Genomic DNA, 26,269 nt, shown 5'->3' with positions numbered 1-26,269 from the left:
TATAGAGACTTAAGGATTATGTTTTTAAATTTTGCTTCTATGACAACACAGATTTTTATACTTATTCAGGTCTTATTTATTTATTTATTTTTGCAAAAAAAAGTTATTTATGACTAAAACATAGAATCAAGATGTTGAGTTGTCTAAGGCATTATTCAAATTGTTTAAAAACCCCAGCTTATGGGATAAATGGGATGTTAATTTTTTCATAGTGCTTTAAAGTTATGGTTTATGGTTAACCAAAGTTATGGTTATGGTTAACATCTATAGGTTTTAAAATTATTTTATTATTTGGAAAAGATTAAAAGCTGAATTATTGTTTAACTTTGAAATTTTATTTTCAAGAAGTCCAGACATACTAGAGTAGTACATTTAAAAATGCTTAGTAACTACCTTGCTGTGAGTTTTGAGTTTATTTGAAATAAATGTCCTGCAATTTATTACTTGTACATCTTACATACTGTTTTAAAATTTAAATTTAGAAATTCATGCTGAAGTCCAACTTAAGAATTACGGGAAATTTCTTGAGGAGTATACATCTCAATTGAGAAGAATTGAGGATGCACTGGATGATTCAATTGGTGATGTTTGGGATTTCAATCTTGATCCAATAGCTTTAAAGGTTTGATTTTGTTATATTTTTAAATTTACGTATATATTTTCAGGACATACTATATCTTGAAAACATAATATTAAAAAATAGAATATACATTTGGCCCTTGAATAATGTGGGGGTTAGGAGTGCTGACTTCCCAAGCAGTTGAAAATCTGCGTAGAACTTGAGACTCCCCAAACTTAACTTATAGGCTGCTTTTGACCAAAAGCCTTACCAATAACATAAACAGTCAATTAACACATATTTTATGTGTGTATTATGTATTATATTCTTACAGTAAGCTAGAGAAAAGAAAATGTTATGATAAAATCACAAAGAAAATATATTTATAGTACTGTACTGTATTTATAAAAAGATAAACCTGTATCACAGTGGACCCACGCCATTCAAATCTGTGTTGTTCAAAGGTCAACTGTATATTCTCATTATTTGGAATCTGGAGAACTAAAAGAAACTTGGAGAAAAATTGTTAATTTCCTTATCTTGAAGCCAGGCAGATGTGTGTTTTTTTTTTTGTTTGTTTGTTTTGTTTTTAATGAATGGCAGACTTCTGGGGTGGCCTTTGTTTTTCATCAAGAAAAAAACAGGTTGGAATAGAATATTCAAACTTTATTTGTTCCTTATTGAGATTATTTTACATACAGTGAAATGCATAGATTTACAGTATACTGTTCAGTGAATTTTTGTCAAACACATATTTTCATATCACTCGTATTCTAATGAATATATAGAAGATTTCCATCATTTTCCCTTATGCCATTTAAGGTATCTTAATGTGGAAGTAGTTTTTTTTCATTTTTTTTAAGTTGTTATTTAAATTCAAGTTAGTTAACATGTACTGTAATACTAGTTTCAGTAGTAGAATTTTATGTAGGAGTAATTTTTTAATGTATAAAGTAAGCCACTCCTGGGGTGCCTGGATGGCTTGGTCAGTTAAGCATCTGCCTTCAGCTCAGGTCATGGGCCCAGGGTCCTGGGATCAAGCCCCATGTTGGGCTTCCTGCCCATTTTGGGAGGGAGTCTGCTTCTCCCTTTCCTCCCCTGCTTATGCTCTCTGTCTCAAGTAAATGAATAAAATCTTTAATAAAATGAAATAATTCACTCCTCTGTTCCATTTTGAGATCATTCTATCTTTTTAAAATTTTTTTTGAGGTCATTCTATCTTGTTTTATCTTTGAAACTATAGCCTGTTACCACTTAATAATTAACATTTACTGAACATTTATTATGTATTAGACACTGTTCTGAGTTACATATTGACTTTTTTAGTAAGTTTTCTTGAAATTCACATGTCTCCTATTTTTTTTTTTTTTAAGATTTTATTTATTTATTTGACAGAGAGAGATCACAAGTAGGCAGACAGAGAGGGGGAAGCAAGCTCCCCGCCAAGCAGAGAGCCCAGTGCGGGGCTCCATCCCAGCACTCAGATCACGACGGTAGCAGGGGGCAGAAGCTTAACCCACTGAGCCACCCAGGTGCCCATGTGTCTCATATTCTTGAAATTCACATATTATGTAGTTCTTTGGGTTTTAGTGTATTGACGGAATTGTACAGCAGTCATCACCATACCCAATTGAAGAGTCTTTTCACCACCTGCAAAAGAAATCCTATACCCATTAGCTGTCAGTCTCCAGTGTGTGTTAGTGCTAAGTACAGGGTCCAACACAGGTTTAAATAGAATGGCGCTAGACTCGATTCGTATATTTAAAATTTCCATGATTTTTTTCAAATTAAAAATGATTTTTTCCCTTTGTTTCTATAGCTTTTGCCTTATGAACAGTCTTCCCTATTGGAACTCATAAAGACTGAAAACAAGGTATAGATTTCTTAACCTAAAAATCTATTTTTAAAATGATTTAGCTATCTGCTGTAACTCATCTTTTTATTTTATGTTTTTATTCATGAAACTAGGTCTTGAACAAAGTCATCACTGTTTATGCTGCACTTTGTTGTGAAATCAAGAAATTAAAGTATGAGGTAATTATTTGTACTCTTAAGTTGTTAAAAACATGATTTTAAAAGCAAATTTGTGCTTATATGTATAGCGTACATAAAGATTTAATGCATGTTGAATTAATTTTTTATTTAATACTAATAATAGTGGTTACCATTCACTGAGTGTACTAACGGAGTGCCAGACACCATACTAACCCTGTTCATACTTAGAATGAGAGGCAGATAATGTGAGGAATAGATGAGGAAACAGGCTTAATTTTACTGGTAGTAACTGTTTGAGCCTGGGTCTATATACCTTCCAAGTCTGTGTTATTTGCCATATATACTGGCTTTCTAGATATAATTGATTTTTTACATTTTTTTTTTTAGTAGTCTCCACACCCAACATGGAGCTTGAACTCATAATCAAGAGTTACATGCTCTACTGACTAAGCCAGCCAGGTGTCCCTAGATATAATAAATATAACTGATTTTTTTTTAAAAAAAGCTTTGAATTTTTAATATGTTTTGCATTTTCTTAGCCATGGGTCATTAAAACTCTGGTAGAAGTTGGTAAACTTCCTCTTTTTTCTGTACCATTTTGATACTATGTGATTGCTTTTTATCTCCCATGAACTAGTGGGAAGATGTAGGACAATAAGGTGAGAAAAGACAAAAGCAGGGGTAAAGAAACTGAGAAATAACTTTGAGTATCAATGATATCTTTGGCATTCTAAAGATCAGTTGAATTTACCTGTTTTATAAGCAGTTTTTGAATTTAAATGAGTTTGTATATGTGATATAGTCCTCTGATTATTATTAAATATGGATAACTAAGAGAGCCTAGGAATTTAAAAACAAGATAGCAACCTTTAAAAATATTTAATTTTTTTTAAACAGGCAGAAACTAAATTTTATAATGGTCTCTTGTTTTATGGAGAAGGAGGTAAGTTTAAAATTTCATATTATAGTGTCATGATGCCTTTTTTGAGATTGAAATGAATGAAAAGTTGACAGTTCTAAGACTACCGTGATTATATAATGTATACCCTGAGAAAATAAGCATTTAAATTTTTTGTTGGTTTATTTGTTTGGTAAGCAGGTGGAATAAACCTGAGTGATGGAGCAGTAGCAAATTCTCTAAAATCTATTTGTGATATTTTTGTAAGTTACAAAGAACTGTGACCAGATAAAGATTTCCCTTGAATTTGTTAAATAGTGAAACAGATGGTTATTTTTAATTGAATGATTAATGATTGTCTTATGTTTCTTTTCAATATAAAAATTCTGTTTTTAATATTATGCAGATTAAAAGATATACTAATGAATAAAAATTGTATTTTTTCTTTTTGGGTCTTGACTAAGTTTAAATTAAAAAACTGAAATATGATTCTTCATGTTGCCTTTTAAAGCTACAGATTCCAGCATGGTGGAAGGTGATTGCCAAATTCAAATGGGAAGATTTATTTCATTCTTACAGGTGACTGTTTTTTACTTTTCATTGTTTGTTTTTTTAAGTTTGGTAAATTATACAAAATTAAAAAGATTTCTGAAACCTTCAAATGCTAAGAATAAGTACTTTGAATGGTAAAACACTCAGTAGACATTGGATTGTAGTTTAAGAGGTCATAATTCGTGAAATGTTTTCATAGCATTTTATGGAAATAAGGTCTCAAAGTAAGGTTTTGATTTTGTTTTTGTTTTTTGTTTTGTAATAATTCAATTTGTGAACAATTTGTCACCATGCCTTTTAAAATAACTTAAACTTTATGCTGGGTAGGAAGATAATTTATGCCAGAAAAAGTTGTTAGTGGAGATGGTTAAGCTAGTACATGAGCAATGATAAGGTTTTTAAAAGTAGCACTTGATGCTTCTAACCAGATGTTTCAAACATTTCAAACCAGATGTTTTCGTCACTGCAGTTTTAGTTATTCTAGGTCTTTGGTTTAGTTTTGTGAAAAAAATGAAAGAACTTCCCATTTCTTCTCTCTCCATTATAAAAACAACGCTAAAACCATATGAAAAAAGCAAAAATTGGAGATAAGGAGAAACTCCCCCTACCTCCTGATTGTTAAGTTCAAGACTTGATGTATTTCACTGAATCAAGCATACTAACATATTGTTCAGTTCACTTATATCTTTACTACCCTTTTTTGTCTCCTTGTTGTAATTGAGAGTATTTTGTTGAACTTGACCTCTATTGTGTTATGTGTCAGTCAGGGGCTAGTCCAGAAAACGAATCACAGCTTCAGAAGAGGTATTTTGATATAGAGGATTGGTTATATAAGTGTTGGAGGGTTGAAAGAAAAAGAGGATAGTGAGGTCATCCATAGGAAGGGGAAAAAGAGGAAGGATTGGGGTTACCAGAATATGGGAGCTTGGAGCAGGAGCCCTGTGTAGTTATTGCTCATACTTGTGAATGAGGCAGTGCTGCCTGGCTGCCTGGTACCTCTGAGAGGGCAATACAAGGTTGGTTCTGGAGTTCTGAAAGAAGCTGGAGGTGGAGCAAACTGCCATTGCTGGGGTGAACTGCTCTTGCCTGGGTTATGTTGATAAAAACACCAAGAGTACTTATTGTGGAAGTGAAGGCTATAAGGGGAACAAAGAAGAAATTTGGGAAGTTTCTAGAAGACCTGATGATTTCCCAGGTATCAATGAACTATAAGGTCTTGAGTTAGATAGCTGGGGGTATGATTAACATCTTTGTAGGGTCTGGAATGAACTAGGTGTCAATGAACTATAAGGTCTTGAGTTAGATAACTGGGGGTATGATTGACATCTTTGTAGGGTCTGGAAGATATTATTTGTATGTTTTTCTGACTAAAGGTATATTGAAATTTTCCCTCCTGGTTTTGATTGATGCACTTTGGAGATGGGCCAAACCTATACTACCTTTTAGCTAATGACATTATTAAGGCATTTATTATGACATTGACACAGGAATTACTAGGAATGTTTCATATTTAATGTTCAGAGCATCCTAGTGAAGTAATCATTTTTCTCTTATTTTTACACATTAATAAATGTAACCTCAGAAAGAGAGAAAAAAATTCCCAAAGTCTCTGAAAGGAATTTAGACTTAGGTCTTTGTATCCCTTTCCTTCTCCACCCCTACTAGAAGTAAGGTATGTTTCATGCTTTTACTTTGTTGGAAATACAGTCCTGTATGATTTCAGGAGTGTGGGGTAGAGTTCTGCATCATTCTGTGTGGTTCTTGAATCATTTAGCTGTCAATTAAATCGTATGCCACCTGTAAAAAAAAAACCCAAAGCACCAAGTAGTAGAAAGGATGTACTTTTCCAGTTTTTAGTGTCCTTTTAGTGCCACCTGTTGGCAGTACTTAACAGGAAGCCTACTGGCAGAGGTCTAAGAAATGTAATTTGCAGGTCCCAGTGAATGTGTCAGTTTCTCCCTCTAGTTTTATCAAATTTTGCATTTCTTATTTTAAGGATATTCTGTTTGGTGCATGCAAGTTTAGGATTGTTCATAATTCTTTATAAATTGAATCTTTTATTATGTTGTTATAGCAGTTGACCCTGTTCAACTATAATTATGTATATAATATGCAGTTACATAAATGTATATCATATATAATAGCTGTGATGTGCTAACAGTTTTATCCGATATTCTCACTGCCTCGGCTCTGTTTTAGTTAACATTTTCTTGGTTTATCTTTCTATATTCTGAAGGTATCTGAAATGATACCTGACAATATCATTATGTTTAGTTATTTTTTTAAAACCACTTGGTTTATCTTTCTATTTTCTGAAGGTATCTGAAATGATACCTTTCAGTATCATTATGTTTAGTTATGTTTTTTTAAAACCACATATGTCTGGATTTGGTTTATTATGCAATTTGAAAATCCGAAAATCTCTGTCTTTTAATTGGCTAATTCATTCTATTTCTTTTTTTTTTTTTTAAGATTTTATTTATTTATTTGACACAGAGAGAGAGATCACAAGTAGGCAGAGAGAGAGGTGGAAGCAGGCTCCCTGCTGAGCAGAGAGCCCAATGTGGTGCTTGATCCCAGGACCCAGAGATCATGACCTGAGCCAAATGCAGAGGCTTAACCTACTAAGCCACCCAGGCACCCCATATTTCTATCTTATGTAAATAGTCTGTTATATATCTGGACTTGTTTCTATCTTTTTTTACTTTGTGCTGTTTGTCTGCATTTTCTGCTCTTTGCTTTTATTGAACTTTTAGAAGTTTAATAAGAAAGATAAAACTAGAGTTATTTAAGTAAAATTGAAATGCATTATTTTCATTTTCAAATTTCAATTTTCAATTGTTTTTGGATCTCATTGACAGCTGCATAAAATTCCATTTTTAAACTATAAGCCTAGCATATGTTAGCAACTGTTCTTGGTGCTGGTATATAGCAGTGCACAAAACCAACAGAAATTCTTGCCCTCGTAGAACTTAAAATCTGGAATAGCCACAGGTTTAGTCAAGTTTTGAATACTTTAGGATACAAACTGGTTTTTTAAGTTTAAGCATCGAGAGCTTCTGAAAGAAATTTTCTGAAGGTGTGGGACATAGTAGATGCGAATTAATTATTTAATGACAACATATTCCTGCAATAATTAAAATTTCCCTTTCTCTGTGCTAGGCTTATTTATAGGTGAAGTTAAAAGTAATAAACATTTGAAGTTATTTCAGAGTGACTTTGGGAGAGCCTTTTTCCTCATTATCATATTTTCTAAATTGGCAGCTTTTCAGCTTTTTCATTCAGATGTTCACTTACTTATTCATTTAATAGGACAAAAATATATTGAGAAGCAGTTGAGGGTTAGCCACCATGCTGGTCAGTGGATATTTAAAAAAGGAATAAGATGATCTCTGTTAATTACATGAGTAACTAAAATATAAGACTTAAAATAGAAGTATGAGTGAAATGCTATGGGAACAAACCAGTAGAAATTACTTTGACGTTCAGGAGAGGAGTTAAGAATGGATTGCTTGAAAGATGGTTGAAGTTCTCTGGCTGCAGGTTAACTGGAAGCTGTTCTGGTTTTGTTTAATATGTTACCATAAAGTTGAGAAATGGTGGCATTTAAAAAGCAACTATGTAACATATACTCAACTTGTCATTTCAGGAACTGTCTTGTTTTGTTACAAGGTGCTATGAAGTGGTGATGAACGTAGTCCATCAGTTGGCTGCTCTCTATATCAGTAACAAGTAATGGATTTTATAAATATTTTTGCATTTATAATAGAGATGCAGGGAATATTTTCTTAAACTAGCCATTACCTGAAATAGTTTTTTGTCTCTTTGCTCATTTATTTATTCATTCTTTCATTCATTTATTCACCATCCTTTGAAGTCTCATAACGTTTCAAACACTAGGTGTGTAATACGTAGACTAGTAAGACAGCTTCTGCTGTGGTGAATGATCTGTTATCTGTCTGAATAAGAATGTTGACAGAATATACTTAAATTTGATTATATAGAAAAAGACTAATATGGAATCAGAACATGTACCAAATTCTTTCTCCTTATTTTTCCTTTACAGTGACTGTTCTTTGGCTTATTAGAATCACATGGGACTTTCTTTAAACTACAGAATCTGGGGGGAGTGGGACCAGTTAATCTACACTGAAAAAATTGTGGTTTTATTCAAATGATCTTCCAAGTTTGGGAACCACTGTTCTAAATCAGGAAAAATGATCAAATTTTGATAGACCTTCTGTTCTTAATGACCGCAAAGTAATATCTCACTTTCAATTAATACTTTATACTTAAAAATTTTCCCATTTACAATTTAACTGTGATCTTACAGTAACTTTGTTTAGTAACATGGTAAGGGGTTCTCAATTATGAGAAGTAATTGAGGCCCAGAGGAATTGTATGAGATTCCACAGCAATTTAGATGCTGTTCTTTGATCACCAGTCCATTCATTGTTGTTCTTACTATATACCAGGCTGCATCTTAACTCTCTTTATAAACTAGGAGACTGTGTTAACTGCTTCTCATTTTCATGTTTTTCTCCTCAGTCAGGCGTTTATTTTGTGTTCTGTTATTTCACTGAAGCTGTTCACATGGCAGGAGGGAACGAGAGCATAGCTCCTCTAACCCCTGCAGTACCTGATGTGTAATTCAGAGAGTACTCCCCACCACCACACCCCGCCCAAGAAAGATGAAATTTATTTGTATTTTGTATTTAATTTTAAAAATATTCTATCTTGTGGAATATCTATATGTCCTTTGATATACAAGTACTAATTTAAATTATTTACTGTTGAGTAGAAGATGTCTAGGAAGTAAAATTGAATTATCCCAGGGTTTTTGACTTTAGTACAATGTTGGTTGATGCATTGTTTTTCAGTAGGAATGGGAACTCAGAAATAAATCTTGACTAGTTTCCAAATGCCAGTTTGGGTAGGATAACAGAGATTCTGTTTAGGAATTGAGAAATTCTAACTGTTTTGAAAGAAATGAGTATCAATTTTGTTATTTCTCCCCCTCTATCCCAAACTCAGTACTTTAGGTTTAAATGGCTAGGGTTATTCATGGACCACGTATTGTTATTTCCGTGCCCATTGAGTAAGGTGTGGGCAGGGATAGCCTTGACTCTGCATATACAAGTTAGTTAGTTCTCTTCTAGTTAGTTAATTCTCTTTAGGCTGATGACAGCCTAAATAATGATACATAGGTGTTAAAATCCCAAGACCTTCTGCTGCTGTGTGTTTTCCTTAAAATAAAAATGAACTGTGGTAAAAAAGGAGTTTTTTAAATTGGATATTATTTTATTACAGGATTGCACCCAAAATTATAGAGACAACTGGAGTTCATTTTCAGGTAAAAGTAATTTAGGTTGAACTGTAAAACTATAATTTTTACTATAGTTTGCTGTGGAGTTTATATGATTGGGGAGTAAAAAATTATAGTGAAACTCTTAAAGAGGTTTTTTGTTGTTGTTGTTTTTTGCCTTTTTTCTATTTTATCTGTGAAGTTGATGAGCTATTACTGACCCACTATCAGTTTAACTCTTTTTTTTTTTTTTTTAAGATTTTATTTATTTATTTGACAGACAGAGATCACAAGTAGGCAGAGAGGCAGGCAGAGAGAGAGGGGGAAGCAGGCTCCCCGCCGAGCAGAGAGCCCGATGTGGGGCTCGATCCTAGGACCCTGGAACCATGACCTGAGCTGAAGGCAGAGACTTTAACCCACTGAGCCGCCCAGGCGCTCCAGTATAACTCTTTTTTTTCCCCAGTTGTGGCCAGTGGAGGTTCTCTTAAATGGTCTCTTTAGAGAGTGAAACAATTAAACAATTCTGTAAAATCACAATTAAGGATGAAATAGTGGGAAAAGTGTTTCTCTATCTAAGGCTTGTTGTTCCATCTGAGGATTAATAGTTTCATCTGTGTATTAATAAACTGATTTATCCACTGCTTTAATTCAGTAGTAATTAGCCCAGTGTGTTTAATTTTAAAAATCCACAAGAAGCTTAACCTGTAATTCGTGATTAAATGTTAATCATTAAAGGTTTTTTTTACAGACTATGTATGAGCACTTGGGGGAGCTGCTAACTGTTTTGCTTACTCTGGATGAAATTATTGATAATCATGTCACATTGAAAGAGCACTGGACTATGTACAAAAGGTGAGCCAGTTAAAATGGTTAAAATAGTCTCTTACTTTGTATAGTTAATATATTAGTTACTTTGTATAGTTAATATATTAGTAAAAAGGAAGTAAATGTAAATAATGCAGATCTTTTAAAAGACCTGGAGATCTGTATTTAGAAGGATCTCATGTTAAATGTTTTTGTGAATACAGCAACCGTTTTTTGAGAGTATGATATACTTGTATAAAGCCTCCTAATTCTTAAAGTATAGTAGAATGTTAATTTGAGTACCTTAGAACTCAGGTTTGTTTTTTCCTAGGGTTCTATTCAAGTGACTGTTGTTTTTTGTGAACTTGGTTTTATTTCACTGTATATTCTTAAGACCTGTTTAAGTTGAGGCATCTTATGTTGTTCATCTGGTATCTAGAATATCTGAATTTAGGATGATAGAAAAAGGTATGATTAGAAAATTAAATATATTAGCATTGTTTTTATTTAGATTTTCAAATGTATGGAACCAAACAGGAAATACAAATACAAAATTTTGATTTCTTAGAAAATTTTCAATTGAAGACTTTGTTAGGAAAATTGAAGGTCTTTCTCCTAATCTTCCATAAGGTTACTGAAATCTGTCCATCACAATCCTTCAAAATTTGGAATTCAGGAAGAAAAACTAAAGCCATTTGAAAAGTTCTTGCTGAAGCTAGAAGGGCAGTTACTTGATGGAATGATATTTCAGGTACGAGCACTTTATCAGGCTATACTGAATGGGTTCCTTAGTCGACCCAGCTCAGAACTACAGCGTGACGCTTTCATAGCATATTGTTGAAATATGTGTTCTTTAAAAGTGCTGTGGCTTAAAACATTGTTAGTGTACTAAAATACAATTATTTTAGTACCAAGTAGCAAACAAAATTAATAGTACTAGTTATATTTGGGGTGAGGTTTTTTTTTTTAAATTATGTAAAAGGATAAAACTATTCAAGGATCAAGATCTAAGCAGTTATGTTAATGTTTGTTGTTAACCTCTGTATCTGGGTTTGTTATACTGCCTTTTAAATGTCTGTTTAATTCTTCCTGGGCTCAGGGAATATAATTTGGGTTTGTTCAGTGCAGATCGCTTTCTACCACTTAGTAGCTTTTTAAAGCTTAAATTAATTAAAATGGAAGAAAATAAAATTTCACTTTCGCCACCACTTTCAGCTGCTTACTAGCTGTATGTAATCTAATTATTGCACCATACACTTCATACCTAATATATATCAATAATATCATAATGAAGCTGGGAGAAAAATAGCCATAATTAGTTTGTGGCTAGCTATCATATTAGCACAAATGTAGAATATTTCTATGATCACAGAAAATTCTTTTGGCTAGCACTGCTTTGGGTAATATTTATCAGAAATTGCAATATATTTATATTTAAAATCTGCTTCAGGGTTTTTTTTTAAATATTTATTTATTGACAGACAGAGATCACAAGTAGGCAGAGACGCAGGCAGAGAGGGTGGGGGGAAGCAGGCTCCCTGCTGAGCAGAGAGCCTGATGCCGGGCTCGATCCTAGGACCCTGAGATCATGACCTGAGCCGAAGGCAGAGGCTTTAACCCACTGAGCCACCCAGGTGTCCCTTCAGGGTTATTTTTAATATATTTTACATAATCACAGTTTTTAAAAAATTGATGTATAGTTGACACATAATGTTACATTAACCTCAGGTGTACAACATAGTGGTTGACAAGTCTATACATCATATTATGCTCAGGATCACAGTTTTTACAGATCGATCTGAACTCTTGTTTATATCAATTTAATGGCTAGTGTATTAGATTCAGAAGGTCTTTTTTTGTCATTGATTCTTTTTCCAGGAGATTTTTTTTTTTAAGATTTTATTTATTTATTTATTTATTTATTTATTTGACTGAGAGAGCACGAATCAGGGGAGGGGCAGGAGGAGGACAAGCACACTCCCCCTGAGCACACAGCCTGACACAGGCCTCTATCCCAGGACCCTAGGATCGTGACCCGAGCCCAAGTCAGACACTTAACTGACTGAGCCACCCAGGTGCCCCTCCAGGAGACATTTCTATACATTCTGTAATAAAGTGCTAGGAAAGTAATTGTAATCAGAAAAATTTACTCTTAAAAGTGCAAAGTAAAATAATAAAACATGTTTTCCAGTGCTGCATCAGACATATCTTCTATACATCATTGAATATCCCTGTGTGTCTCTTCATGTAGAATTATGGATTTGTGGGGCGCCGGGATGGCTCAGATGGTTAAGCCTCTTGCCTTTAGCTCAAGTCATGATCTCTGGGTCCTAGGATGGAGCCCTGAGTCAGGCTTCCTGCTCAGTGGGGAGTCTGCTTCTCCTTCTCCCCAAACCCTGCACCTCTCATGCCTTCTCTCTCTCTCTCAAATGAATAAATAATATGTTTAAAAAAAAAGAATTATGGATTTGTGGTTCAGTTTTATTGCACTAACTGGTACTCAAATATGTACATACATACATATTCATTCTAAAGGATTTAGATATTAGATGACATTAAGGTAAAAACTTGAACCTCATTGTTAGTAAAATTAGAATGATGAATGTAGATCACACATACTATGTTTAAATCTGTTTAATAGTTTATTATCCAGGGTCTAAATTTCTCTTTAAATGTTTCCTGTTTAGGCCTGTATAGAACAGCAGTTTGATTCTCTGAATGGAGGAGTATCTGTGTCAAAAAATAGCACTTTTGCTGAAGAATTTGCACATAGTATTCGCTCAATTTTTACAAATGTAGAAGCCAAACTTGGTAATGTAAAGTGCATTTTAAAATTTTTGTTGCTAAAATTGCTAAAGTTTACATTTCCTTGAATGTAGAACTTAAGTGTTTATTTGTTTCAATTTTCTCTCATGCTTTTGTTTTTATAAGGAGAACCTTCTGAAATTGACCAGAGAGACAAGTATGTTGGAATTTGTGGACTTTTTGTACTGCACTTTCAAATTTTTCGAACTATTGATAAGAAGTTTTATAAGTCTTTATTGGACATTTGTAAGAAAGTAAGAACTTGGAATTTTTATTTTTTTCAATTTCAACAGATGAAAAAGATTTTGGATAAAATTGGATATTCTAAAATGTATTTTATTCCGGCTTACAAAAGTGGCAATTCTTGTAATATTTTATAATAATTATGAAAATAATATTATAGTATTCATTTTTTAAAACCAGGCATTTCAGAAATAAGTACTATATAATTCCACATTGTATAAATACCTGTTTGTGGAGGTTTTTCTAGATTTCTTCCTATAAATTAAATTCCTATTATTGTTACTACTTTTTTCTCTTCTTTTTCTTCTATTCTCCTCTTCTTACCATCCCTTCTCATTATTGAAGTAGAAAAAAAATTGAGATTGGTTTTACATCTTTGCTATTTCCATGATTTGACATCTAATTTCAAAATTGAAAATTTAGTTTGTGTGTACAATCAAGTGATACATGACTGTGAGTACCCAGCCATCTTGGGTCTTTTATTTTTTCACTAATGTAGAATAAAAGTAAAAGTCATGAGGATTCAAGTTTCTGTTTGCTTTTTGCATATTTTTATCTGAAAATCTCTGTGTGTGTGTGTATGTGTGTGTGTGTGTATGTATTTAATATTTAGGCAGAATAAAATTATTTTCATGCTCCACATCAGATATTGGAATGTCTTAATTGTACCACAGTACAATAATATGTTTCATGATCTATTAGTGATTATAAATTGTCTTCCATTGCATATGATAGAACTATTAAATAGCTTATTGTTTAGCCTGTATTTATTAATTTCCCTTCCTTATGTTTACTATTTCAGGTACCAGCCATCACTCTAACTGCTAATATTATTTGGTTTCCTGATAATTTTTTGATCCAGAAAATACCAGCAGCTGCCAAACTTCTAGACAGAAAAAGTCTTCAAGCCATTAAAGTACACAGAGATACTTTCCTACAGCAGAAAGCTCAATCACTTACCAAGTAGGTTTTATAAGTGCTCATAATGAATATATTTATATGCTTTATATTCTTGTATTTTATATTGACTCAAAATATGTGGAAAACACTTGGTTATAAGAATAAATTTATTTATTACCAGAGGAAAATGTTGGACAATCTCTAGGAGACTTATTTTTTAGGATTTTTTTTGCTTTACATGATGTAGGTTTAAACTCTGTTAAAGATACAGGAAAACTATACTTTATGGAGATGTATGTGTGCCTACATACGTACCCAAATATACGTGCATTTGCACACATGTATGCATGCATACATAACTTTTTATCGATATATTAAATGTTTTTTGTGTGGAGTATAGTTCCTGTAGTAGACGCCATTTGATGACATTAAAAGTATTGTGTGTCCATGATTCAGTGACGGTTTTTAGGAGTTGATTTTAATTTGATGCACTCCTTTCTAAAAATTTTTATTTTTATGAAAGTAATATATGTACATATTTAAAAAGTCAAGTACTAAAAGTTTAAAGGGAAAAATAATTGTCTCCAGCCCACTTTCACCCTGTACCTGAGTACTAGTCACTTAAAGAACACTTTTTTTTTTTTTTTAAGATTTTATTTATTTATTTGACAGAGAGAGATCACAAGTAGGCATAGAGGCAGGCAGAGAGAGAGAGAGGAGGAAGCAGGCTCCCTGCTGAGCAGAGAGCCCAATGCGGGACTCGATCCCAGGACCCTGAGAGCATGACCTGAGCCGAAGGCAGCAGCCTAACCCACTGAGCCACCCAGGCGCCCCTAAAGAACACTTTTAACTTCAGTTTCTTTTGATATTTACATCCTTATATTTTATCTAAGTCTTACTATGTAAATTTTCAAATATGCACAAAATAGAGAAAACAATATAATGGACCCCCATGTTCTCATTGCCTAGATTCAACATTTAAATTAACTGCACATTCTTGAGTGCACTACCAAAAGCACATGTTGACCTGGATGAAGATTTTAAGTCAAGTGATCCAGGACTGTGCTACTGGCCCTGTGCTGGAGATAGTTTTTTTCTGTGACATGGTGAAAAGATAATAGGGAAATTTATCTACTTCCTTTTGATTTCGACCATCAAGGGGAAATAGGGCCATTATTGCAGAGTAGGGAAAGAAGGAGTTAGTCAGGAATGTAGGAGGTCCCCTGAAGCATCTCTTAGTACTCCCAAGTCCTGTGATTAAAGTCAGTGGAAAAATGACAATTACTCAATTTAGGCAGAATTACTCACAGCAGAGATTTCCAAACTCTCTTGTACATTTTAAAACAGAACTGAGAAGGGAAAAAGATATAGTTTGGATTTAAGGAAATGAATCCAGTAAGATGGAGAGATAGGGATCAGGTTTAGTAGCAGTAAGGATATTTTGATTATCAGACGCTTAATGTTCTTTAACAGTGTGAAGTAGTTGCTAAAAATGCAGGTTTATACTTGGATTACATTAATAACTATACCTGGGTTATGGGAACTGATAGTTATATTATCTATGCCATGTGAATTGGTAGTTTTGTTGAAGTTTTATTCATCAGATCATAGCCAGTATTTGGTGGTGTCACATTTTAAGAGGGACACAAATGCAGCAACCCTGAAAGAAGCTGGTCAGGATATGTCTGAAGGCCTGACTACCAGGCCCTTTGAAGAATCTCTACATAATTTGGCCTTTCAAAGAGAAATCTGAGGAATGCTCCTTAAGTATTTGAGGGGCGTTCAGATAGAAGAGGGAACAGATTTGATCTCTGTAGCTCCAGAAGGTTGAACTAGAACCAAAAGATGATGATAGATCATAATAATCACCAATATTATTGAGCTCTGTGTAGCAGGCATTGTGCTAAAGGCTTTAAACACTTTGTTGTATACAAACCCTGTAACAGTCTTCTCATATGGGAAATAATAAAGGATGCAACTAATACTAACCTAGTCCTTTCTGTAAGCCAATAACTAAAATATTTCAGGAACTTCACATGTATGATCTCTTCTAATCATCTGAGAATTTTATGAGGTAGATACTGTTGTTATGGCCATTTTATAGGTGAGAAAATTGAAGTAGATTAAACTTACCCAAATTTAAGCAGCTAGTAGGTGGTGGAGCTGGACAGTCCCACCTAGAGCACAAGCTTTTCCCTGCTACTCTATAGTCCTCGTTTTATCCCATTTTTAGATAAAATGAGGCTTAGAGAAGTGAACTTCACCAGATCACACAACTATGTACGTGTCAGAGAAGGCATGCAGACCTGTACCAGTCCTACTATAGCGTTTCTGGAGCAGAGTCATATAGGCTGCTCTGAGAGGTAATGTGCTCTTTCTCTAGAGCTGAGTAGGTAGACTGTAGATGACCAGTGGTCCAAGATGCTGTAGGAAGGGAGGCTTATCAGGCGGAAGACTGGAGAAGTTGACTTTCAGTGACAACCCCCACCCCGATAACATTTTATGTTTCTAAATTATTTGATTCTAAAGATACAGTCACCACAGAGCTCCAGGGAGCTAAAAGGGATAGTGTCCTTTCAGGGAGCTAAAAGGGATAGTGTCCTTTTCAGTCTCCTTGCATTTCTCCCAAAGAAACCTCAGAAGAGAGGAAACACTGTGATCAGCATGAGTTTTGTCTAACATTTTAGGAAAAGTGGAGGGAGTTACTGAGAGCTCTCCCAGTAAGGTTCCAGAGTTCATTCCATAAGTGAGAAGGAAGTAGTGGGGGACAGTTTCCCTGCCCTTGCACTATGCACTTGACTCTAGTTGGCCAAGTGCCCTAGCCACGTCCTTGACTGGGGTTCAAGGTTTGTAGGTGTGTTGCTGCATTTTGCTTTTCCTTCACAACCATTTCGACACTGGGAACACTGACTTTAAAGGATAGAGGTGTGAACCTTCGTTTCAAACCTCTGTTGACATACAAATGTTGACACCATTTTGTGTTTTATATTGGGACAGGAAATTTTTTCTCAGTAATTTCCTGTTCGTACTTTGAAATGAAGCTGACCATATGACAGACCTTTGACTACTTTTGGATGCCCTTTGTCAATGAACTTGCTTTTTAAGTCTTGAAGCAGTTTCATTTTTACGTATTTGCAAGAGATGAAGATCATCTGGTGTCTGGAGGGAGTAGTAATGGGTGGAGTAACAAGCAAACCTCTGCTTCGTTCTGCATAGTCTGATCTAAAACCGAGTGAGTGCCTTTGACTGTGTTATTAGCCTTCTTCAAAATGTTATGGATTATCATCAGGGAGCACTCCGTAACGTAGGCCTCTTCCTTCTGTCCTTGCTTGTGACTTTTCTGTTCTTTCCTGTATGTTATGTCCCTGATGAATACTGAACACAACCTCCTCAAAAGTGGAGGCATTGCCCTAGGACTTTACTCTTTCTCTGTGTTCCACACTTTTAAGTTGAATAATCCACAAGTCAAATAATAACCCACAAGTCAAATAATGTTAGCACCATTCAAGGCAAAGCCAAAAGTGCAGCAGTTGGTGTTGTTTAATGGAATCCTGGCTCAGCAGAAATTTTTCTGAGATTTGATGCTAGGTTTCACTCCTTAAAACACAGTCATTAAAAATTTTGGTGTAATCCCTCTTCAGGCTGAGTTCTTGAGATTGTCAGACAGCTTGGCAGTATTTTTTGTTTGCTTGTTTGTTTTTAAGATTTATTTACTTATTTTAGAAAGAGCAAACTTGAGCGAGCCTGAGTAACCCCTTAAGTGGGGTTAGGGACAGAGGGAGAGGGAGAGAGAATCCTTAAGCAGATTCCCCTCTGAGTGCGGAGTCTGATGTGGGGCACCATCCCAGCACTCTGAGATCATGACCTGAGCCGAAATCAAGAGTCAGCGGCTTAGCCAACTAAGCTGCCCAGGTGCCCCTGAAGGAGGCTTTTAGAAAGAGTTGGTAACATCAAATCCCACAAAGGGGAATTGTTCATTTTTTTCCTACACTTTTGGCTTCTGGGCCAAAAATTCTCATCTTGAGCAATTTGAGGTGCACTGATAGAGTGATTCAGTGTTTGTAGTTGGGCTGCATAGGAAAATTAATGTTACTGATTTAGTATTTCCCGGATGGGAAATCTTTCTAGATTTGGGCTTGTATCTTGGCTCAGCTATGTACCAGTTGTTTGATCTTGGGCACGTTATTAACTTCCCTGAGTATCAGTTTCCTCTTCTGTAAAATGGAGATCATAATACCTACCTCATAAGGCTAATGTGAGGATTGAATGAGTTACTTTGTGTGAGGTTCTCAGAACAGTGGCTGACATAATAAGTATTCAGTAAATGCAGTTTTTATGTCCAGATTTTGACCACTTCCAGTCTCCCATTCTGGTTCAAGTTGATATCCCCTTTCTTCTGTATTATCACAGTAGCTCCCTGCGTGGTTTTCCAATATTACCCTTGTTCCCTTTATAGTTTATTTTTAGCATATCAGCCAAGGTGATACTGGTCCTCTGCAAAGTTAGATTAAGTCACTCTGTTCAAAGTCACTCTGTTCATTAAGTCACTCTGTTGGTGGCTTTCCATTGAAATCCTCCCTATAAGTTCTTACACAAATCCTGTTCTACTCCCCTCTTTCCCACACCGCCCCTCCCACTTCTCTGATTTCCTTGTTTCCTCATCCCTGCTCTCTGACCTCCAGCCGATCTGACTTCTTTTTTATTACTTGAACATGCCAGACTGACTTACTGTTTTAGAGCATTTGCATTTGTTATTCACTTTCCTAGAATTCCCTTCTCATATATTTACATGGATTACTCATTCATGTTCTTCAAATAATGGCTCAAAATCTTTTCAATGAGCCTGCTTTGATCACTGTATTTAAAATTTTATCTGCCACTCAAGTCTCTATCTCTTTTCCCTGCTGCATTTTTTCCATAGCACAGATCATCTAACATCTTATAGATTTTAATTATTGATTTCTTTATTAAGCAGCTCTCCTTTCTAGAATGTAAGTTTCATTGTGGCAAGAATTTTTATCCGTTTTGTTTACTGCTAATTTTTGTTTTTAGTACTGAGAAAGAGTGCTTCAGCTATATGGGCATTCTGTAAACACTTGTTGAATGAGTAAATTATAGATGTATGTAGGATGTTTATAGTTTGAAAACCAGAAAGGTGGCTGCTACAAGGAAATATTTTATCCCTACCAGTTGAAAGAAATGGAAGTAAATTTTCTTTCCTGTGCTGAGTAACTGCAATATTTTCCTTTGTTAGAGATGTACAGTCTTACTACGTCTTTGTGAGCTCATGGATGATGAAAATGGAATCTATTTTATCTAAAGAGCAGAGAATGGATAAATTTGCTGAAGACCTCACCAATAGATGTAATGTTTTTATACAGGTAGTTGCATCTTCTTACTTAGAATATTTTGGGGGTCATTTCTTTGTTAATCCAATGTATAGAAGTAACCCTTTGAAAAAACTGGAAAGGATAGGATATGTTTTTGTTTTTAAAAACTGAAATTGATTTGATTGCATTTGGATCTGTGTGATTTATTAATTTGTATATTTTAATACATGCAATTATATTCCCTTCAAAGCATGACTTTTTTGCTGTTTTGATATGTTGTATTTCCATTATCCTTTAGTTCAAAATATTTAAGAAATTTTATTGTGATTTCTTTTTAGGTCTGTGAATTACCTTGAAAGATATTTTTTAATTTCTAAAGATATGAGGATTTCCTCATTATTTTTTATTATCGATATCTAGAAATAGTAAGATAATTCGGTAATTTGAAATGTGTTGAGATTGGCATTATGGCTCACCCTATGGTCAACTTTGGTAAACTTTTCATGTGCACTTGAATATCTAATTTGCATTTGTTGGTTGTAGTGTTCTGTATATGTCAAATAGGTCATGTTTGTTAATTTTGTCTGCATATTGTATCAGTTACTGAGAGAATTGGTTTAGAATCTCCCTCTGGCATTGTGGATTTGTCTGTTTATCCTTTGTCAGTTTTTTTGAGGCCAAGTGAGTGTATATAACATTCACAGTTGTTTTATCTTCCTGGTGAATTGAACCTTTTATCATTGTGATATGTCCCTTTTATCTCTAGTAGTGCTCTTTGTCATAGGTCTTATGTGTGTGATAGTAACATAACTATACCAGTTTTCTTTCAGTTAAGGTCTACATGGTGTTTTTTTTTTGATCCTTTTACTCGCAACCTGTTTGACTCCTTATATTTAATGTCTGTCTCCTGAAGCAGTATAAATTTTTCTTCAGTCTGATAATCTTTGTTTTTTCATTTTTAAAAAAGATTTTATGTATTTATTTAGAGATAGATGCATGAGTGGGGGGAGGAGCAGAGGGAGAGGAACAAGCAGACTGTGCTGAGTGCGGAGCTTGATGTGGGGCTTAATCTCACAACCTTGAGATCATGACCTTAGCTGAAGCCAAGAGTCAGATGTTTAACCAACTGAGTCATCCAGGCATCCTTTTTCATTATGTTTTCTGTCATTGCGGATGTATTTGGATTTAAAGTAGCACCTGACTAATTGCTTACTGTTTGTCTCACTTGTTCTGTGTCCCTTTTTCCTTTCCTTTCTTCCTCTTTTGAATTAGTTTCATTCTTTTATTTCTCCCCCTATTAGGTTTTTAATTCTATATAGCTTTATTGGTTTTTTTAATAGTTACTGTAGAGATTTTAAGATACATCATTTAACCTTCAACTCCAGAATAAATGAGTAGTTTTATCTCTTTCTAGACAGTATAAGGATCTTAAGCCAACTTAATCCTATTTATCACTTTCTCACCCCTGCTGCTATTGTTTATTTTTATTCTCTATATTAAACTTCACAAGGTGGTATTATTGCTGCTGCTGTTTTTATAGTCCAGTTAGAGTTACCCACATATTTATCTGTTCTGTCTTTCCTGCATCTCTCCATCCTTCTATTTGTGGAATATCTGTTAGTATTTCATTTAAACTGTCTCTCTGATGATGAATTATCACCTTTTTTTGGTCTGAATATGTCTTATTTCAACTTCATTTTTGAAGGCAGTTTTGCTACATACAGAATTCTGGGTTGGCAGGATCCCTTACCTTCCTCCCCACTTTATCGTCTTCTGTCTTATTTTTATTGAGAAGTCAGCTGTCAGTTTTGTTGCTTTCTCAGTGTGAGTCTTTCTCTGATTGCTTGTAAGATCTTTTTGGTTTTTAGTTAATATTACTCTGAGGTACCTAGGTGTAGTTTTCTTTTGTCAGTGCTGCGTGGGATTTGTAGAGCTTCCAGGATTCGTGGAAAAATCTCAGCCATTAAGTCTGCAAGTGCTCTTTTTGTTTTATTATCTCTCTTTCTCTCTCTCTAATTTTCTCTTCAGCTATCTCTAATCTACTGTTGAACCTATCACTGAATTCTTAATTATTTTACTTTTTAGCTTTTTGTTTTTTATAGTTTCCATTTCTTCTTCTGAATAAATTTTGTTTCATTTCCTTCAACATATTCAGCATAATTATTTTGAAACCCATGTCTAATAATTTCATTATCTGGCTATTTCTCTTATCTCTTGTTTCTCTGATTTTTGGATATATCTCATTGCTTTGTATGCCTGGTTATTTTTTTATAATGTGTGGCACATTGTATATGAAAAACTGTGGATATAATTGAAAGATCTGGATTTTTTTTTTTTTTTCTCCAGAGAAGATTTAATAATCTTTGCTTCTGATGTACAGCTAGTCTAGGACAACTAGCAACCCAGATCACCTCAACTCAGTCATGAACTGTGATGATTTGAAATGGGTTCTAAATCCTATGATGGCTGTTTTTTTGAGTTCACCCTACTTTTTAGGTAGTTGTTCAGGATCCCAATCCAGAACCTAGGTTTACAGGACCTCCATCCCTCTTTGATGGGCCATGAACTCCTATTTTCATCCCCCTTTCCTTTCTGTGAGATGTTGAAAGATAACATTTGGCTTCTGTCTTTATTCTCTTTTGGAATGGGCGGATGTCTCTTAAGGGAAAGTGACCACAAATGCCATGCTCACCTCTTTGGGTTTCTGTCTTCTACATTTTGCTCTTATATTACCTTATTTTTGTGGTAGTTCTTTGATGCCTTCTAAGAGATTTAAAAACATATTTTGCCCAGATTTGCTAGATGTTCTTTGTAGGAAGACTGGTCCAATTTATTTATTCTGCCATTAACAGAATCAGGCCCTAGATCTCTTCCCTCCCCATTTAGATTTTTAAATGACATCCTTTTAAATGACGCAGATTAATGGCCATCTGAATGGTATGATATCAGCCTATGAGTTCTTTCTCCTCCATTACCCCTCAAAGAAGAAACTCCCTTTTTTTCCCTGCCTTAGAGTTACACTTTTGCTGTTCCTTGTGTCTGCTTTTTAACTTTTCTAAGAGTCTGGTGTCATAGTCCTGTATTTGACAAGGTAAGACTTGGGGCTCTTTCCTGTTATGCCCCAAGCTTTAGTATTACTGTCTGTCACCTTTCTTAGGATGCTACCTTTTTCCTCGTTTCTTATTCTTTAATTTAGCACATCTCTTTATCACAGAGCCGTTATTGGTTCAGAGAAACTCCTCCCTCCCATCTGTATTGACTCTCACTCCTTTACTGAGTCATTGTGACACTGATGCCAGAGAGTTCTGTATCTCTCACATATGATAGAGGAAAAGAAAGAAAGTTGAGAATCAGTACCATATCACTTCTGCCCAACTCTTTGGATATATCCACAGTAGTATAGTTTAGGTTCATCTCTAAACTGTAATATATATCTTTTTTTTGGTCCTTGATAGCCCAAAGAATCTTTATTATTATGTTTCTGTGTGGTTTTTTAGATCTAAGTGAAAATATATCTGAGAAATAATATTCTTTTTCCTGATTTCTTATTCCATTCCATTTCCATGGGTTTGCAACCACTCAGAATATTTTTAAACCTCACAAGACCTGTGTTCTTCCTTTGTGAATACAAGGATAGGAAGAAATTTGTTCTAATTGGGCCAGGAGGAGAAAAACTCTGATTAGTACCAGTATAGGCAGGGGACACGGTAGCAGATGGACAGTGGTGATTGGCTTTGGTGAAAAGGAAAGGGGGAATTGGCTTGAAAGTGAGAAATACCTTTTGATACGTGTGCTGGCCAGAGAGCAGCTATCCTTCTCCTTCTCATTTTTCAGTTCCTAGTTCCTTGGAGTCCTTAGCTTTTGTCTGCAGCAGATAGGAGTCTTTATACTCTTGTCTGGCAGGTAAGATAAGGATGAATAGATATCTTCCTGACATTCAGATAATTTCTCTGAAGGGTTTGTGTGTTTTTTTAATGGGAAGATTCTTTAACTATAATTACATACCATAATTTTAACAGTACTAAACTTATGGTATGTAATGGGTTAAATACACTTTTAAGGGTTACTTTGAAACTTCACCATCGTGTGTATATTGTATGTGGAAAAGTATTTAAAAATCTTAAGAGCAGACTTTAAAATGAACTTACAAACAATAGTTATTGGCAGGTTGAGGAATAATTATTACATAGAGAATGAAATGTTGAAGAAATGAAAGTTTTTATTATAATTATAATCAGTGTTTTATTTTTTTATAGGGCTTCTTATATGCATATAGTATTAGTACCATTATTAAAACCACAATGAATGTCTACATGTCGATGCAAAAACCAATGACCAAAACCTCAGTTAAGGCATTATGCAGGCTTGTTGAACTTCTCAAGGTATGTTTAACATTATTTTACTTGCCATTATAATTGAAAATTGACCTCTTAAATTAAGGTGCTTTTGTAATATTAGACTTCTTGATTATGAGAGTAAAAAATTGTGGGAGTGTCATGGCTGCCTTGAGGGACTAGTATAAGTTTGCACCTGTGGTGGGAAGGGTCTGAAGCCCACACCCGGGAACCTAGCGAGGTAAAGTTGTGTCTTGGTTGTGGAGGCAATAACTTCTCTGATTCCCTGGCGGTGGTGGCGTCTGGGAGGGCTATGGCTCAGAAAACCTGGGAACTGGCCAACAACTTGCTGGAAGCCCAGAACATGGACGAAATCTACAAATACGACAAGAAACAGCAGCAAGAAATAATGGGCAGCGAAGCCCTGGGCTAAGGATCACCATTACTTTAAGTACTGCAAAATCTCAGCATTGGCTCTACTGAAAATGGTGATGCATGGCAGATCGGGAGGCAACTTAGAAGTGATGGGCTTAATGCTGGGAAGGGTGAATGGTGAAACCATGATCATTATGGACAGTTTGGCTTGCTTGTAGAGGGCACTGAAACCCGAGTAAATGCTCAGGCTGCTGCATTTGAGTATGTGGCTGCGTATATAGAAAACGCCAAACAGGTCGGCTGCCTTGAAAATACAATTGGCGGGTATCGCAGCCCTCCTGGCTATGGCTGCTGGCTTTCTGGGATTGATATTACTGCTCAGATGCTCAGTCAGCAGTTCTGGGAACCATTCGTAGCAGTAATAATTGACCCAACAAGAACAGTATCAGCAGGGAAAGTGAATCTTGGAGCCTTTAGGACATACCCAAAGGGCTACAAACCCTCTGATGAAGGCCCTTCTGAGACCAGACTATCCCACTTAATAAAATAGAAGACTTGGGTGTACATTGCAAACCATATTATGCCTTAGAAGTCTCATATTTCAAATCCTTATTGGATCACAAATTGCTTGAGCTTTTGTGCAATAAATACTGGGTGAATACACTGAGTTCCTCTAGTTTGCTTACTAACTCAGACTATACCACTGCTCAGGTCTTTCATTTGTCTGAAAAATTAGAACAGTCAGAAGCTCACCTGGGATGAGGGAGTTTCATGTTGGGTTTAGAAACACATGACAGAAAGAAGACAAACTTGCCAAAGCTACAAGAGACAGCTGTAAAACTACAATAGAAGCTATCCATGGATTGATGTCTCAGGTTATGAAGGATAAACTGTTTAATCAAATTAACATCTTTTAAACAATCACCAAGTAGTACTTTTGACTGAAAGCCAGTATGAGAAAAATACTCAAGTAACACGTTAAAGCCAGTTACCAAAAATCTTATTAGAAGTATAGGGTGTTCTGAAGTGTCCTGAATGTTAACACCATGTAATAAAACTGTTTAAAATGAAAAAAAAATTATGGGAAAGTGTACTTATCTCTCAGTTGGCTAAAGAAACTGGCCATTGAAAGGAATTTTCTGAGTAACTTCTTATGAATTACCAATGTATTTAAACTTTATTAAAAATTAGCATTTAGTGAGAGAGAGAAGGAGGACAATGAAAAGGTTAGCCTAAGTATTAGTAAAGTTTTACTCAAGTTTTAAGCTTGTTCCCTGAATTATGAAAGAGCATGACCTGGCCCCAAAATTGATACATAGGTCAGGGAACAAAATGGGGACCCCAGAAATAAACCCACAATTTTATGGTCAGTTATGACAAAGGAGACAAGAATATACAGTGGGGAAACAGTCTGTTTAATAAATGGTGCTGGGAAAAGTGGACAGCTACATGTAAAGAATAAAACTGGACCAATTTCTGATGCCAGACACAAAAATAAACTCAAACGTGTTTAAAGACAGATGTGAGACCTGAAACCATAAAAATCCTGGAAGAGAGCACAGGCAGTAATTTCTCTGGTATCAGCCATAATGTTTTTCTAGATATGTCTCCTAAGGCAAGGGACACAAAAGCAAAAAATAAACTACTGGGACTATGTGAAAATAAAAGGTTTTGCACAACAAAGGAAACCATCAACAAAACAAAAATACTGACTGAATGGCTGAAGATATTTGGAGTTAATATCCAAAATATATAAAGAACTTATACAACTCAACACCAAAAAACAAAACAAAAAACAAAACCAAAAAACCAAAACAACCACAATTAAAACATGGGTAGAGGATCTAAGGAGACATTTCTCCAAAGAAGACATACAGATGGCCAATAGACAGTTGAAGAGATCCTCAACATCACCCATCAGGAAAATGCAAATCAAACCAACAATGAGATATCCCCTTACATCAGTTAGAATGGCTAATGTCAAAATGACAGGAAATAACAAGTATTGGCGAGGATGTGGAGAAAAAGGAACCCTCATGCATTGTTGGTGGGAATGTAAATTGGTATAGCCACTGTGGAAAGTGGTATGGAGGTTCCTCAAAAGTTAAAAATACAAATATCACATGATCCAGTAATTCCACAACTAGATATTTACCCAGAGAAACTGAA

General features: G+C 35.0%; 1 protein-coding gene and 1 pseudogene across 1 annotated transcript in view; both read left to right on the top strand.

Annotated features, from left to right (window-relative positions):
- WASHC4 (WASH complex subunit 4) overlaps positions 1-26,269 on the top strand; it is a 59,364-nt gene that overhangs the window by 3,001 nt on the left and 30,094 nt on the right. Inside the window, exons 2-15 of the mRNA XM_032346524.1 lie at positions 483-622; positions 2,379-2,432; positions 2,528-2,593; positions 3,452-3,497; positions 3,964-4,031; positions 7,654-7,736; positions 9,315-9,357; positions 10,058-10,161; positions 10,744-10,864; positions 12,801-12,924; positions 13,045-13,172; positions 13,964-14,124; positions 19,316-19,442; positions 23,648-23,773. Of these exons, the coding sequence (XP_032202415.1) occupies positions 483-622; positions 2,379-2,432; positions 2,528-2,593; positions 3,452-3,497; positions 3,964-4,031; positions 7,654-7,736; positions 9,315-9,357; positions 10,058-10,161; positions 10,744-10,864; positions 12,801-12,924; positions 13,045-13,172; positions 13,964-14,124; positions 19,316-19,442; positions 23,648-23,773 (1,391 nt within the window). The remainder of the gene's footprint in view (positions 1-482; positions 623-2,378; positions 2,433-2,527; positions 2,594-3,451; positions 3,498-3,963; positions 4,032-7,653; positions 7,737-9,314; positions 9,358-10,057; positions 10,162-10,743; positions 10,865-12,800; positions 12,925-13,044; positions 13,173-13,963; positions 14,125-19,315; positions 19,443-23,647; positions 23,774-26,269) is intronic.
- Positions 23,784-25,498, top strand: LOC116592901 (annotated as a pseudogene).

The sequence above is a fragment of the Mustela erminea genome, chromosome 6, assembly GCF_009829155.1.
Source record: "Mustela erminea isolate mMusErm1 chromosome 6, mMusErm1.Pri, whole genome shotgun sequence".
NCBI classification, from domain to species: domain Eukaryota; kingdom Metazoa; phylum Chordata; class Mammalia; order Carnivora; family Mustelidae; genus Mustela; species Mustela erminea.
Note: the sequence above shows the minus strand (reverse complement) of the source record. Positions and strands in the feature narration are given on the sequence as shown.